The following is a 17,216-nucleotide window of genomic DNA, read 5'->3' on the forward strand; positions in this document are numbered from 1 at the left end:
GCTACACAGATGCCTATCTACCGTAGACAGTGCTGTAGTATAGTAGGAATACACAGCAGCGTTTAGCACAAGTTTAAACGCAGCTGAAGAGACGCTTTTAAAGGCTTAAGGCTCGCTTTAATATTAATCCCGGGGTCGCGTTGTACGTCGAAAGCAATTAGCTTTAAGTATTCCGAAACCCAGCGAGATTATGTGACGCTTGTGAGCATGAGATGCATTATTAATGAGCTGTCGTTTTCGTGGAGGGTTTTAGGTCATAAGTACACTCGACGTCCCGAGGGAGTTAGGCGTTGAAAGCTTTTATTAACTCTTGATGGAAATGGAACACCTGAAGCCCGAAGCTGAAGCGAAGTCTCTCTCAGTTCCTGGCACGCCAAACACGATGACTACACGGAGAACGTCTGTGGTCCAGATGTCGGCCAAGTTGGCGGCTTTGCGGGGCGAGACGGTCCGCGAGGAAGTCAGATCGAACAGTGATCTCTGGAAGTCGGATGCAGGGAACAACCATAGTTCCCGGAGGAGCAAAGGATCAGAGAAGAAAAAACCGACCACGAGGTTTATGCAGAAGAATGGAAGGTGTAATATACGTCAGGTTAGTTGGTGCGGTGACGTAATATACTCATGACGTCATTATTAACATGACGTTATTGATTACGTGACGTCATAGTTAAAGCTTGGATATATAGTAGGTTGGGGTAAAATGGTTTAAGTTTTCATTCCCTTTCATCGTCCCATTTGGTATCAAACAAAGAATATTTACAGAGCTTCATAACCGTATCCTAAAATAACGCTGGTAAGAGTTCAAAACATGATTGGGAAATATGGGACACCATGTGCTAGCGGTATCTATTTTACAAGACAGTAGAATTGGCTTTAGTGTAAACAACGTATGGTTCATGATACAAGCCAACTTAAATTGTATTCGGCGGCGCAATTAATGCTACAGGCGGCTACATTACTATTGGCACAGTCGTGTAAATTACTTTAGGTAATATAAGAAACCACAGAGCCGTGAAACAATTATTAGTGATGCCATGCTATAATCCTAACAGTGTTGCCAGTTGAAAACTTTTTGTTGTGATTGTTAGCATTGATAGGATTAATAAGATATGTTATTATTAAGAATATTAATAAAATCGTTAGTGCTTGGAAAGGACTGAGTAGACTTGGTGAAACATCTGCTATAGTATAATGAGTCTATACTCGATAATTGTAACCTTGATACAGGGGGTGGGGAAAGATGGAATAATATCTATAAATATCCTGATCGTGTTTTAAACAAATAACAACGGTCTATGGTAGTCGTGTGAATACGGTTTAACAGTTCTTCAAACATTCCTTGTTTGAAAGAGACGGGGAAATAGAAACAGGCGTCCCATCTTCCCCATCCTAATATATTCATAATTAAGATGTACAAAATATATATTCGCGTCAAATTACGTCACACCCACGTCACAATACACCTTATGACACAAAATAATAAGAAATTCTAAAAAATTGTTAATCAATAACTTGAAAGAAAACGACAATACATCGATTGGTTGTTGAAATATTCCTCTATGTTACGTCACAATGAGGTATTGTTGCGTCACTGTGGCTTGTTATTGCAACACAAGTTTAAATAAAGCAATTCTTTAACCTAATTTTTATGTTAAAATTAAAGGTTTTAGTCGAAAGCGTTTATATATATTTTCACCTTATCAGAATAGTGAGGGTTTTATTCTATATGGGTGAAATGGGCAGGCCATGGGACCTGAGATTTTAACCACAGTTGCCCAATTACCCCGTGGTTATATAGTTTGACGGGAGAAGATGGGACACTTTTGGCGCATAATATCCAAATATCCTGATCCTGTTTTAAACAATTAACAACGGTCTATGGGAGTCGTGAAGATACGGTTTTATAATTCTTTGAATGTTCTTTGTTTACTACCAAATGAGACGAGAAAATAGAATGAAAAGGCGTCCCATTTTCCCCACCCTACTATAATAATACTAATAGACAGAAATAATAGCAATAACTTTATTTGTCTCCTTGATTACAATAACAAAAATTTAGAATTTTTTATAACGAAAAAGATATAGCGACAAAACAACAGTTGTTAAAACACGCTTACAGTTTATCTACACCCACTATATTAACAGGACGCGGCCGAAATACGTCGACGATATCTTCGAGATATTTTTACCACCTTAGTGGACATGAGCTGGAGAAGCAACCTCTTGTTTTTCATCGCCACTTATATATGCGCGTGGTCATCTATTGGTCTCATATGGTGGATCATCGCGTTATTGAGGTGAAATACAAACAGTAGGATGGGGGAAGATGGGACTCTTTTTAACTCTATTTTCTCGTCCCATTTAGTAGTAAACAAAGATCATTTAAAGAAATATGAAACTATGTCCTCATGAGTCCCATAGAACGTTGTCAATTGTTTAAAACACTATCAGGATATCTGGATATTTTGTGCAAAAGGTGTCCCGTCTTCCCTCACCCTACTATATATTGTGTGCTGGATAACTTATTCTTAGGAGGTTCCTGGTTCGAATCCGAGTGCTGACACATAGGGTGGGGGAAGCTGGGACACTTTTTGCACAAAATATCCAGATATCCTGATAGTGTTTTAAACTATTAACAACGGTATATGGAAGTCGTGAGGATACGATTTTATAATTCTTTGAATGTTCTTTGTTTGCTACCAAGTGGGACAAAATATAGAATGAAAATGTATCCCATCTTTCCCCACCCATTAGATTAGTACATACGTAAATGTGGTTGCCGCTAGGTGTATTATAGGTGTGTAAGAGATATTTTGACATTTATTGGGTCTTGGGTTCAAGTCCCGGTGTTGGCGCTTGAAAAACTGGTTTTAGGCGATATAAACATGTTAGAATAGGTACTTGGGTGTTTGGTTAGAATTGGAATATGTTAAACTACGGCGTGTGTTTTGGGCAAGACATTAACAATCACCAACAATGTAATACACGTGGTAACTCATATATTAGCGAACATTGTTCCAACCCAGTTGAATAAAGTGGGTTATAAATTATCAACCGCTTATTCAAAGCTGGATTTCAGCTAACCTCTGCCAGAACGGCGTTCCAGAATAAATACATTAAGTTATACATTGTTTTTCAATGGCCGTTACGAGATATTTATAAATATATATAAAACGTTGGGTTTGTAAGACCGGAGTTTCTGTAACTATAATTTATTTCAGATAACGAAGTAATTCAATTTATTGCAAACTGGGTTTAATTTGTCTCACATAAACAGAAACACGGTTCCAGTAAACTTTAAAATATTCATCGAGCTTAAGTAAATTCAGATAACAAAGCAATTATAAATATACGATTATCGATCGCCGTTAAAGAAATCGATCAATATTTTTAATGACAGGGTGTTCCGGCAGTTGCAAGACAATTTAAACCCAGATTGCGATAAATTTGTCACCTTAATTAACAAAAAGTTCGAAAAGCTAAGGCCCTACGGCATAAGTAAAGTTTTGTTACAAAACTTTTTTGAGACATTTTAAACCGAAACTAGAATAAAATGAATTACTATGCGTTATCTGAATTAAACTATAGTTTCAGAAGCTCTGGTTCTGGCAATCGGGGTATTTCTCCATAACAATCCGCATTGTAAAATATCTTCAACCGCGTGTATAAGGTTCAGTTTATAAACACATCAACAGTTCAACCAATACAAACAACAAAGCTTGGTTTCTTATTCACAAAACGTCCGCTTAAATTCCCATGAGATTTACCGCAGATTATAAATTATTCAACAAATTACTTGCGACGTCTCAATCAATCCTTCATTAGCTTCGACCTTCTATGGCGCATTTATAAAAGTTAATGGAAAATAACGCTGGCAATTTCTTAAAATGGCTTCCTATTTGGAATTCAACTGGCCTATAGCTACTATAATATGTTATATAGTAGAGCGGAGAAAGATGGGACATTTTTTTATTCTATTTTCTTGTCTCATTTGGCAGTAAAAAAGAACATTCAAATAATCATAAAACCGTACGCTCACAACTCCCATAGACAGTTGTTAGTTGTTTAAAACCTGACCAGGATATTTGGATATTATGTGCTAAAGTTGTCCCATCTTTCCCACTCCAGATATATTATAATAATTTGAGTGTAACTTGCTTTATTCTCGCGTTGACGGAAAACGATAGTCGTTACAACCTAAGCAGCGACGAGCCTTGAACCCATAACCGTTGGGTTATACTATATCATAAAATATTATAGTGGGCCATGATGTAACAGCCTCGCTATATAACTGACACTCTTTCCGCACTTTTTACCAATATCTTTTTATAACTACGGTCGTTTTGTGGCCAATTTGTTGTTTATTCGACGATCTCTTTATCGCGTATTCAAAGATAAAGAAATATGTTTTTTTTTAGTTTAACTGTTTTCGAATTCTGCTTTAAATATTTATTCCTTTCATTATCGGGTGACGTAATTGTATTTTATGACGTCAGAGGTGACGTAGCAGACCACGCACTATCGAAGACAAGCAACGTCACCAGCAACCATACAGCATGTGTGCAGAACGTCTACTCGTACTCAACAGCTTTCCTCTTCTTCATCGAAACAGAGACATCAGTGGGGTACGGCAAGCGAGCTATAACAGCACATTGCCCGGAAGCTATCATTCTATTTGTTATGCAGGTAAGTGCTACGTCATAGGTGTGACGTCATAAGTGTTACGTCATTATTTAACTGGGTTTTTATCATTAAGAGTGACACATCTGCATCAGTCTCTTACATCATCAGTGTAAAATGAGAACTGAACCGGCATTGTTTATAAAGTTGTACACAAGTGTGGACTACCCAGCTCTCTTTACACTGATGAACCAAGTGAAACATCTGCATGAGTATCTTACATCATCAGTGTAAAACGAGAGCTGAACTGGCAGTGTTTATAAAGTTGTACACAAGTGTGTTTTACCCAGCTCTCTTTACACTGATGATGAACCAAGTGAAACATCTGCATGCGTCTCTTACATCATCAGTGTAAAATGAGAACTGAACTGGCAGTGTTTATAAAGTTGTACACAAGTGTGGACTACCCAGCTCTCTTTACACTGATGGTGAACCAAGTGAAACATCTGCATGTGTCTCTTACATCATCAGTGTAAAATGAGAGCTGAACCGGCATTGTTTATAAAGTTGTGCACAAGTGTGGACTACCCAGCTCTCATTACACTGATGATGAACCAAGTTAATTTTGACCGAAAAACAGAAAGTCATTAAAGAAATTGCCAGCTTTATTTTCCATTAACTTTTATAAATGCGCCATAGAAGGTCGAAGCTAATGAAGGATTGATTGAGAAGTCGCAAGTAATTTGTTGAATAATTTATAATCTGCGGTAAATCTCATGGGAATATAAGCGGACGTTTTGTGAATAAGAAACCGAGCTTTGTTGGTTTGTATTGGATGAACTTGGGTGTCTGCAGCTTAAAATGAAACATTCCGGATTCAAATCCCAGTGTTGGTGCTTGAGAATTTTTTTGAAACCGATCTAAACATGTTAGAATAAGAACTTGGGTGATTGGTTGAAATTATAATGCGTTAAACTACGGCGGGTGTCTTTGGGCAAGACACTTTACTGACATTGCTCCAACCCAGTTGAATCAAGTCAGTTGTCGAAACTAACAGTCGTATCTCTCCACAACAAAATAAAATACCCCGACAGCGGGCAAGAGATATACATCAACACCATGTGTGGTGTATATAAAGTCTATAACTCGACAGTGAGTATAAGGTGCCACAACATACGTTTAAAATCCAATGGCGCAACACCCGTATAAACTTCGTGGACCTCCTACAATACGCGCTGTATTGAAGCAATGCATGTTCATATACAACCACTATAACTGGCAAGACATGGCCTTTAGGGTTGCCTGGTCATTAACCCAACTATGACGTCTTGATGACATCATACTTTCCCAGTGTCTTCTCGGAAGCATCCTGGACGCTTTCATGGTTGGTTGCATCTTCATAAAGATCTCACAACCCAAGAACCGAGCAGAGACATTGGTGTTCAGCGAGCACTGTGTCATTTCACCAAGAGACCGAAAGTATTGCTTAATGTTCAGGTATTGTTGTGGCATAATTGTAGCGGGACAATTTAACTTCATTGTGATGGCGATTGTGATGGTTGTGCAAGTATCGACGCCATTAAGAAATACAGTGTAAGATTTGAAGCTTGAAGAAGTCACCATTGTGGCCGGGTGCGTCTTTTGGCAAGGGACTTTAACCACAACTGCTCCATCAAGTGGTTACTAATGAGTTGTTTAAGCTATTTGCCATTTTGAAAAAGTTTCATACGTGGAAAAGGGGGCACGAGGTGTATGAAACAGAACACCCGTGTTATAACGACTGTCGTTGCCCCGCCATGCGAGGATAAATAAGTTACATACGTGGTAACTCGTAAGCGGGCGCGAGGTGTATGAAAAAGAACACCCGTGTTATAACGACTGTTGTTGCCCCGCCCTGCGAAGATAAACAACTCACATACATTGTATATATATATATATAACCATATCCCCACAGGGTTGGAAACCTCAGGAACTCTTTGATCGTTCAATGTCGTATTCGTGCCAAGTACGTCAAGTCTCGACAGACGCAGGAGGGCGAGTTCATTGGGTTGCACCAAGAAGACATCAATGTGGGCTTCGATACAGGTTGGAGGGTTGGGGGTTCAAGCCTCACATTGAGTGGTCGTGGTTAAAATAGGTTGAAAAATATAGTATGGTGCAACAGAGCGGGACATTGTTAAACTAAAGATTTTCTATATTTTGATTTCGTCTATATTACGGGCATTAATTAAACGAATATGACTTATTTATCCTGGCATGACAGGGCAACGACAGTCGTTATAACACGGGTGTTCTGTTTCATACACCTCGTGCCCGCTTACAAGTTACCACGTATGTAACTTATTTATCCTCGCACCGAGGACCGAGGATAAAATCGCAACGAGGATAAAATTTATCCTCGAGTTACCGCGTATGTAACTTTGTGGACTAATATATTTTTAAACACAAGATGCCCCCTCACAGGAGCAGACAACTTGTTTCTCGTGACTCCCCTCATTATCTGCCACGAGATTGATGAAAAAAGCCCGTTTTATGAGATGTCTATGGAAGATTTGAAAAAGGAGGAATTTGAAATAATCGTCATCTTGGAAGGAATGATTGAAAGTACAGGTGAATGTTGTGTGTGCAGGGTGGGGTAAGATGGGACGTTAGGTCGGGGAAGATGGGATATGTTTCAATCTTATATATAGAGTATACAGTGTGGTAAGATGGATGAAACTTTTATTATTGTATATAATAATATGAGGTAAGATGGAACACGTTTTATTCCTAGGACAAGTTTCGAGTGGAGTAAGATGGGATATGTTTTACCTAAACAATTGCAACTTATGGATGTCCATATTAGGGCCCATTTAATCTTTATTGAACTATTTGTACCGGGATAAATTTACAATCTGTCTAAACCATATACACGATATTAAAGCTGGATAATAAACGACATTTAATTCTTGTTTAAAAATTGGGCTCGTCCGGGATTTGAACCCGGGACCTCTCGCACCCAAAGCGAGAATCATACCCCTAGACCAACGAGCCACTTGTTAAATTTTAGGTGAAAGTTATCTCGAGTATTGACACATGTATTGTATACCAAAATAGATAATTCGTCCATAGAGTATGACAACTACACTTATATTTTAGTTACGTATGCGGAAAACTGACATGTAAGAACGAACAAGCCTCCTTAATTTAGTTGCACCACGGCCTACGCAATCAAAATATGAGTGAAAATGTCACTTATAAAAACGAATGAGTTGCTTTAATGAGTTTGGAAAGGTTTAAATATTAAAATACAAGAACCATGGCATTGCCCGGGGCGTCGAAGCTGGTCAAGGCGTTCCTCTAATTAAAAATAATACACGAAAAAATTCGCGTGCATTGTTTGAATTGTTAATTAAACGTCCCAAAATTAGGTTTGCAACAAACAGATCTAATTTTCCCATAGAATAATCTTGAATGCGTTAAGTTGTATAGAATAGAATAATTATAAAGAATTTGATGTTTCTTTTCGTTTTTATAACATAATCTTCCTAAGAATCTTTAGAATCCTTAATTTTCTAATGCATTTAAAACGGAGATTGCACAAGAACCTTTGGCTCCACATCTTAATGTAGAAGCACGATCAATGTATCGATCGTCCTTGTATTGGTATCGGCTTCCAGACTCCTGTCGGATAATTACTCGGGTTTATAATTTAAGATTTCTATTGGAGCGGTGGACCGTAACGAACCCGAGATTTCTAATTTGGGAATAATTGATTTTGTGATGTAATTGGTGCTTTGTCCTGTGCGCGCTGTCGGTTTTAATAGAAATCAGATCGCAGTATAGATCTCAAAACAATAAGTTACATACGTGGTAACTTGTAAGCGGGCACGAGGTGTATGAAACAGAACACCCGTGTTATAACAACTGTCGTTGCCCTGCCATGCGAGGATAAATAAGTTACATACATGGTAACTTGTAAGCGGGCACGAGGTGTATGAAACAGAACACCCGTGTTATAACAACTGTCGTTGCTCCACGACGCGAGGATAAATAAGTTACATACGTGGTAACTTGTAAGCGGGCACGAGGTGTATGAAACAGAACACCCGTGTTGTAACGGCTGTCGTTGCCCCGCCATGCGAGGACAATTACACTAATCCAAGTTCATTCCTATTATAGGAATGATATGCCAAGCCCGAACATCATATCTTAGTACAGAGGTATTGTGGGGACATCGTTTCATGCCAGTATTGTTCCACGCAAGAGGTCATTTTAGGGTCGACCATTCCGAGTTTCATTCAATATACGAGGTATTTGAATTATAATACTGTGGGGTAAGTTGGGATACCGTTAGCACATAATATTTAATACTTTTCCAATGGTTTTTACATTTAAAACGTAAAGTCGTAAGAATACGGTTACATATATTGTCTTTAAATATTTTTGCTTACTACCAAATGAGTCCCACTACAATAAACATTACATATTTTGTTAGCAAAAAACTTACTGTTACTTATTTGTTACTCTAGAAATTAAACTATTATTACGTCATGCCAACTATTATTACGTCACAGGTGACAATGCCCCGTATAAGTATGTTGGAATACCAGAAGAGCGATCCTCAACACGTGAACGGGAGCGCTAAAAACACGTCAAACAAACTAAACGCACAACCCCCCCAATCGGTATTTACTGTAAGAAAATCCATCCACCAGAAGTCGCTGTGCACCAGCAACTCGATACTGACATCTTGCGACGAGCAGCAGCAACGAGCAAGTTCCAGCGGGAATTTTAAAATCAATTCAAGCACCAGACGCGCCGTGTCGGACGCTAATGTCAGCGCTACGGTGGCGGTTGAGAACGAAAACGTCCCAGAGAGCGGAAGTGACGTCATACCACGTCGTATGAATCTTTTGGGGAGCAGACAAGACTTGATGTTGGAGCGAAGGTGGAGTGGAGGCTTGGAGATGAAAGAACCAAATATAAACGTTCTTATATGATTTTGTGAAAGAACGACGTCACAAAAAGTAAACGTCATTACTAACTTATCGTCACAGTGACGTCATCCAAATATGACGTCACTAACTGCGAACAAATCACACCACCATATATTTGTATTACACCAAAGCACCAACCCAGTATACACACAGTAATATATACACGCGTTTACACCGTGTGACGTCATGTGTTATTACGTCATCGTTACGTCACTCGTAGTAATCGTCGTCTTCTTGCGGGGCGAGGACTCTCTCATAGTTCCAATTATTACGTCGTCGCTGTCGCATATGACGTAGATATAATGCGATCTGTGACGTAATGAATGAATGTAACTTATTTATCTTCGCATGGCGGGGCAACAACAGTCGTTATAACACGGGTGTTCTGTTTCATACACTTCGTGTCCGCTTATAAGTTACCACGTATGTAACTTTGTGGGCGATGTGCTGTAGTCTTGCCTAAAGACACATACGCCCACAATGGTAGAAATATCAAGTGTTGAACCTTCGGTTTAAAGTCAGGCGCTCCAACCACTGTGTAACGCGTTGGTGTGTTGTAATGCAATAGATGAAAGCCACGAGGGTTGCCAGTTCGAATCCAACCCTAGTAAGAACTCACCCGTTTTCTTGCGCGAAAGATAATACATAGAGATAATAACGCCAACACACTCGAGAACAGAAGAAGCACGCTCAACATGGGGATTTCCCTACTCCGATCCAACCGTGTCAACGATTCAAGATTCTCAACCAACTGTCGACTTTGACTCAATCCATCTGCGTCTGTGACGTAACAGTGTGATTATCATAGTGACGTCATAAATAGTCATTATACCTGGGAATTCTTGAATTTGTTTCATGAGACCGTCCGGTATTTGGATGTCGCCATTAATGATCTCGAATTCGTCAATCTCGTAATCTGAGAAAAAAGTTCAATTATAAAATGCAAACAATGAATTTAGACTTTCGTAAAGAAGAAGGTTCAATTATAAAGAAAAAACAAAGAAACTGGAGATTCGTAAAAAAAAAGTTCAATTATAAAGAACAAACAAAGAAATTAGGGATTCGTAAAGAAGAAGGTTTAATTATAAAGAACAAACAAAGACATCAGGCCATAACAAGGTTGTACCGAATTACTGATGCGTAAATACGAGGCTTATCAATATACCAAGTGCGGCATTGCTTGGGTGGTGGGGTGGAAATTGTGGTAACAATGCTCGCTTGTTTGATACAATGAGTTAGTTCAGGTTCGTGTCGACGAAAGTATTCAGTATTGCGGGAAGCATTGTAAGCAGGTACGTGTATGTCTAAACCTAGCGTTGTTCAGCGCAGGTCAGCGTAGATCAGCGTAGATATTTCTTTGTTTGTTTTTTTTAAGCGGCGTTTACACTACAGCGTAGCTTGCTTCGGTGTAAAAATAATAAACAAAGAAATATCTACACTCAGCGTTGTTACACCGCTAGGTAGTAGCAGAGGTCTATTATGACGTACCCGGAAGTTTTTCAACTTTCCCAAGTTCCAAGAAATCCCCGATGACGTCACCATTATCCTCCAAATCACTAGCAATTATGACGTCAGGAGGTGGTTCCCCATCTCCTACCAACGCGACATCTAACGGAAACATATTTATGAAAGTTTAAGTTTGATGTCAAGGTGAAGTAACATTATTTGTAGACACGTATATTCATAACAATGAGTCTGGATGCGTGGGAGATCAAGGTGTTTACGAGTTCGAGGCTCAACGCCGCCACCACTGTAGGCAATTGACCCAAATTTGAAATATACCTAAACAATAGTTATCAACAAACTTACATACGTGGTAGGCACAAGGTGTATGAAACAGAACAACCGTGTTATAACGACTGTCGTTGCCCCACCATGCGAGGATAAATAAGTTACATACGTGGTAACTTGTAAGCGGGCACGAGGTATATGAAACAGAACACCCGTGTTATAACGACTGTCGTTGCCCCGCCATGCGAGGATAAATAAGTTACATACGTGGTAACTTGTAAGCAGGCACGAGGTATATGAAACAGAACACCCGTGTTATAACGACTGTCGTTGCCCGCCATGCGAGGATAAATAAGTTACATACGTGGTAACTTGTAAGCAGGCACGAGGTGTATGAAACAGAACACCCGTGTTATAACGACTGTCGTTGCCCCGACATGCGAGAATAAATAAGTTACATTCATTCATCACTATACAAGGAGCATGTTGAGTATGAAACTTACCGTCCAACTCGTAATAAAAATCTTCGTTGGGGAGTGTAGCTTTCGTATTGAACAGCTTAGGGTTGGGTCTGTAGGGAGTAGAAGCGTTGAAAATACTCAGCAGCGGATGATCCAATAGTGAGCTTGGGATCTCGTCTAAAAGAATAAACACTTTAGTAACGTGGTACAGCACGTGGGGTAAAATGGGATACCGCGTTGGCAGATAATATCCCATATTTTCTAATCGCGTATTTAACTATTAACAACGCGAGTCGTGAGGATACGATTATGCACAACAAAATATAAATACGTATTCGGTAAATAAATACCTAATAAGATATTTTCAAGAACAATTAGGCAACAACAGTTTATATATGAAGCACTTTACCTTGTGGTAGATTGTTTTGGGAGAATTATTCTGTTTTATATAAGGCCAACAATTTGGACAACCCATTAGTTACCGCTTGGTTGCTTAAGACATTATTACTATCAGTAGCGAGCGCTGAATCCAGTATCCCTGGTTACGACGAAAACGTTTTGTAGTCAATTTACGACGGAAAATAACCAAGGTGTTATTACTTAATCGGAACAAAGTTTTGCAATACATTTACAGAATCGTTTTCTGTGATAGATGTTTTGATATAGTAGGCTTACGATTCCCATAGACCGTTGTTAATTGTTTAAACACGATCAGAATATTTGGATATTAAGTGTTAAAGGTGACCCGTCTTCCCCCACCCTACTAAATGTTTTATTACATTCACCACATGAATAAACAATGAGGTTATTTGATTACTATGAGTGCAAGTGTATTGAAAGTGTATGAGATATTGTGGAGTTGTAATTTAAGTTGCTGTTGATTTGTTGCAATGCGCCAGTCATTGTCGCGATTATATGACGTAACAATGAGCGAGGACAGGAAACGTCATCGAACAATTTGCTTACTTCGAATATTTAAGTTTGGAGAGAGGCGGCTTGTGGATATTTAGTTGTGCATGTTTTGGACAGTAACTTGGTCCATCATCAGTGTAAAAGAGGTTACTATCCACCAAGTTACTGTCCGAAACATCTGCTGATCATGAGTTTAGTATCCAGACAGTAACTTGGTCCATCATCAGTGTAAACGAGGTTACTATCCACCAAGTTACTGTCCGAAACATCTGCTGATCATGAGTTTAGTATCCGGACAGTAACTTGGTCCATCATCAGTGTAAAAGAGGTTACTATCCACCAAGTTACTGTCCGAAACATCTGCTGATAATGAGTTTAGTATCCAGGCAGTAACTTGGTCCATCATCAGTGTAAAAGAGGTTACTATCCACCAAGTTACTGTCCGAAACATCTGCTGATCATAAGTTTAGTATCCAGACAGTAACTTGGTCCATCATCAGTGTAAAAGAGGTTACTATCCACCAAGTTACTGTCCGAAACATCTGCTGATCATGAGTTTAGTATCCGGACAGTAACTTGGTCTATCATCAGTGTAAAAGAGGTTACTATCCACCAAGTTACTGTCCGGAACATCTGCTGATCATGAGTTTAGTATCCGGACAGTAACTTGGTCCATCATCAGTGTAAAAGAGGTTACTATCCACCAAGTTACTGTCCGAAACATCTGCTGATCATGAGTTTAGTATCCAGACAGTAACTTGGTCCATCATCAGTGTAAAAGAGGTTACTATCCACCAAGTTACTGTCCGAAACATCTGCTGATCATGAGTTTAGTATCCGGACAGTAACTTGGTCTATCATCAGTGTAAAAGAGGTTACTATCCACCAAGTTACTGTCCGGAACATCTGCTGATCATGAGTTTAGTATCCGGACAGTAACTTGGTCCATCATCAGTGTAAAAGAGGTTACTATCCACCAAGTTACTGTCCGAAACATCTGCTGATCATGAGTTTAGTATCCAGACAGTAACTTCAGTGTACACATTCGGAATTCGTATTACGTCACACTGCTTACCTATTATGATGTCAGAAAGAGTAATGTTGTCTATATCGACGTCATCACCCTGAAATCAACATCGTTTCATTTTTATTATTTAAAATTCGTTTCTTGGTTACCTGGTCGTTATTATTTTCACTGGTGACGTCATCTAACGCCACGTCATTAGGTGTGATGACGTCGTTGATAACATCTTTGCTCGGTTCGGTTGCGGTGACGTCAGTTGTGATGTCATAGTTTGTTTCGGTTACGTCAGAACCCTCGTTTGTTACGTCATCGGAAACGGTGCTGGTTATGTCATTGCTTATTTTTGTGATGTCAACAATCGCGGTTTTTGCGTCACTATCAGAAATATTTGTTTCAACTACGTCATCACTCTCTTTAGTGACGTCATCCATAGAACTAATGACGTCGGCAGAATCTTTCATTACGTCATCGCTAGCGTTCATAACGTCGCCAATCGGATCGTTTGTGACGTTATCTTCAGCTACGTCATCAGCAGCCCTCTGACGTGTACTCATGACGTAATCAAAGTTAAGAAGAAGGCCGAAACATATGGGGTGAACGTTATCGAGGCTGCACACGCTTTGACAAGTATCGGAGGAAAACAACAAGTTGTAGGCGGGCTCGAACCACGAGTCTCTACCTGTGTGACGTCATCGTTAATATTACGTCATGATTACGTCACATATTACGTATAGTAACCTGTAGGATGTAGAAACATGTCAGGTTCCGATCTCCTCATATTAGATAACGTGTCGCATATTTCGTCATCGCCTATGTTTGATTGTAGATCTTGTATTGTTGTCATCGTCTGTGACGTCATAGTTAAAGTATTATGACGTAACGTAATAATTATAACGTGGTAACAAATAGTTTAGCAGTGAATAATTTTCTAACGACGGCACAACGAAAGTCGTTATAACACCGGTGTACTGCACAAGTACTGTACAGTGCCTGTTTTTATGGTTAGTTTAACCATATACAAAATGTTATGTATTTAACATTTGTATGTTGTACGTTTGTAGGTTGGAATTAGGCAAACACAGCGGCCGTTGGGTTGCTAGTTTACTAATGCTGAGATATCTAATAACTATATGACCTCTTTTCCCCTTTATACGCAAACCTAACAATACAGAACTAGTTTATGTGCTTTCCACATTCCGCGTAAAAACTACTTAACCCTTATGGTTTTTAAAAAGCCATGTTGTATAATTTTAAATGTTTGAGTTACTGTTACGTCACAACGAACCTGTATTTCGTCATCAGTTGCTTGGTCCAATCCGCATAAAGGTTGAGATAAGTTGAAAAACTCGTGACAGATTCCCGCGTAAAACGTTTGTTCGGTTATTATGACGTCACAAGCCGATCGAAACATTTGGTAAAATTCCTGCAAATTATTTATTGTTGACTTACAGCTTATTAATGTATGAAAGTAGTCTCTGCCTAATCATATACTGCACTAACTGTAAGAGTAAGATGCTCGACTTTGGAAACGCTAACAAAACCTCGTAAGTTCGTTTAGGCCCAATAGGAAAGTTAACGCGTTTGCTTATGGACACACAATAGTGGATGTTGGACTACTAATTAGTACTCGGTGTTTCTATTATACCCTTTTTGCATGGTAAAAAGTTAATGCGAATAACGATTCGCATTAACTCGTCATAAGATAACTCGCTAACCGCGTTATTTTGCATGGTCATTGGTTTATGCGCGTATCAGCATTGAGTTAGCCTATTTTAGCGTAATATTGTTAAATCTAGCTAATAAAATAAGTTTTAATACTTTATAGTGCTATTACTATCGAAAACCTATAAAATTAATACCCGAAAAAGATTAGGCTCTTAAAAGTAAAACTGTACTTTCAATATAATTTTCTTTACTCGCATAATGCGAGTAACAACCAACCTCCTACAGCAGATGACACGCTTATGACGTTATGCGTGTTAACTTTGTTTTTGCGAGTAAATATGCGAGTACTTACGCGCATAAAAGTGACCATGCAAAAAGGGTATTACTTAAAGTGGCAACCATGGATAAAGCCCATCATACCTTGGGGGGATAAACACAATTATTTTGTTTCCAGAACGTTTCCGCCATGTCCGCTATAGTGTCTTGTTTAGGGGCAAGGAAGGGAACTTGGGGTCGGTTGGGAATTCCCGATGGGTACCGGGGTAAATACTGACCCTTCTGAAAATTGGGGAATCCCTGGCCTATGACGTCATTGCAGAATAGAAATAATATAATTACACACGTAACTACGCTGAAAGCGGCCGTCTTCATTTTCACATTTTCTAAAAATATAATAAATAAACAACGAAATATCGCTGACGGCGCCTTTTTTTCATTTTCATATTCAATAAAACAAACAAAGAAATATCTACGCTGACCTGCGCTGAACAACAATGGGTGTAGATATTTCTTTGTTTGTACTTTTTACACCGAGACGAGATACGCTGTAGTGTGAACGCCGCTTAAAAGAACAAACAAAAATATCTAGAAATACTAGGTTGGCCTGCGTTTCGCTACAATGCGATATCGAATATTCGCCAAAAACATCATTCCGCGAATCGATCGATTTTTACACAAGTGCCATTGTTATTCAAGTGTCAGTTATTATGATGTCATAAGTTCGTCACGTGGGTTACGGTATTTCCGAATATTTGTTGAAACTTGTGATTAAGTTTGGGAAATATGAAAACTACATGTTCATACATTAGAGTGGGGTAAGGTGGGACACTTCATTCTCTATTACCGTTCTATTAAGACAAACCATGTTTATAGAATTATATATATTACCGTACATTGACACCAAGTGAAATGGAGCGGTCACGATTGTTAAAACGTGATTAGGAAATATATCGGATATTTTGTCTTAATTAAGTGTAACTTTACCTCACAATTCTATACTGGCCAATATTTGAACTCGATAAATTGACATTTCGATTACAATAGGAAAAATATTTCTTTTTAAAACACGTCTTTTGTCGCGGAATGCATTTCAACTACAGCGTAATATTATAAACGCTCTCGGTTTGTATTTGCTTGTTTTTTTTGTGTTTCATCTGGCCTTGCGTTTGTCTATTCAGTTTATTTCGGTGTTAGCTTATTATACTTCGGCTGTTAGTTTTTGTTTTGATCTAACCGTCTTTTTGATTTAAATATGGCCGTACTGATACAACCACGTTTTATTATATATATGTATATCGTGGTACTACATGCTCATCGATGGTTATTTTAGTGTGTAGTTAGTTGTGGAGAGATACGACTGTTAGTTTGGGCAATCCCCTTGATTCTACTGAGTTAGAGCAATGTACGTAAAATGTCTTGCCGAAAGACACGTGTCGATAGTTTCAGTAGAGCCATTGCAGGGACTTGTACCCGGTAACTACAAACTAATACCTTGCATGAATTTCTTGAACCCAAGTTTTCATGAATCACTTGCATTATGACGTC

General features: G+C 38.9%; 2 protein-coding genes and 1 non-coding gene across 3 annotated transcripts; 1 reads left to right on the forward strand and 2 right to left on the reverse strand.

The window, feature by feature from the left end:
* The first annotated feature begins 229 nt into the window (after nt 1-229).
* LOC149725590 (G protein-activated inward rectifier potassium channel 4-like) lies at nt 230-9,743 on the forward strand. The gene is made up of 8 exons (XM_089891287.1): nt 230-592; nt 2,146-2,297; nt 4,497-4,686; nt 5,972-6,117; nt 6,575-6,705; nt 7,084-7,230; nt 8,782-8,912; nt 9,177-9,743. The coding sequence occupies exons 1-8, from the start codon at nt 314-316 to the stop codon at nt 9,600-9,602; spliced, it is 1,602 nt and encodes a 533-aa protein (XP_089747413.1). The 5' UTR covers nt 230-313; the 3' UTR covers nt 9,603-9,743.
* Nucleotides 7,582-7,653, reverse strand: Trnap-ugg (transfer RNA proline (anticodon UGG)). Its single transcript has one exon. It is a non-coding gene; the product is annotated as a tRNA-Pro (tRNA).
* Nucleotides 9,699-16,149, reverse strand: LOC149725592 (uncharacterized). The gene is made up of 10 exons (XM_089891286.1): nt 15,813-16,149; nt 15,013-15,150; nt 14,466-14,574; nt 13,880-14,406; nt 13,779-13,827; nt 11,834-11,968; nt 11,088-11,207; nt 10,432-10,515; nt 10,219-10,379; nt 9,699-9,908 (listed from the first exon to the last, which is right to left on the reverse strand). Exons 1-10 carry the CDS (start codon nt 16,041-16,043, stop codon nt 9,810-9,812), a joined length of 1,653 nt encoding a protein of 550 aa, XP_089747412.1. The 5' UTR covers nt 16,044-16,149; the 3' UTR covers nt 9,699-9,809.
* Nucleotides 16,150-17,216: the final 1,067 nt, after the last annotated feature.

The sequence above is a fragment of the Ciona robusta genome, chromosome 13, assembly GCF_009617815.1.
Source record: "Ciona robusta chromosome 13, ASM961781v2".
Taxonomy (NCBI): domain Eukaryota; kingdom Metazoa; phylum Chordata; class Ascidiacea; order Phlebobranchia; family Cionidae; genus Ciona; species Ciona robusta.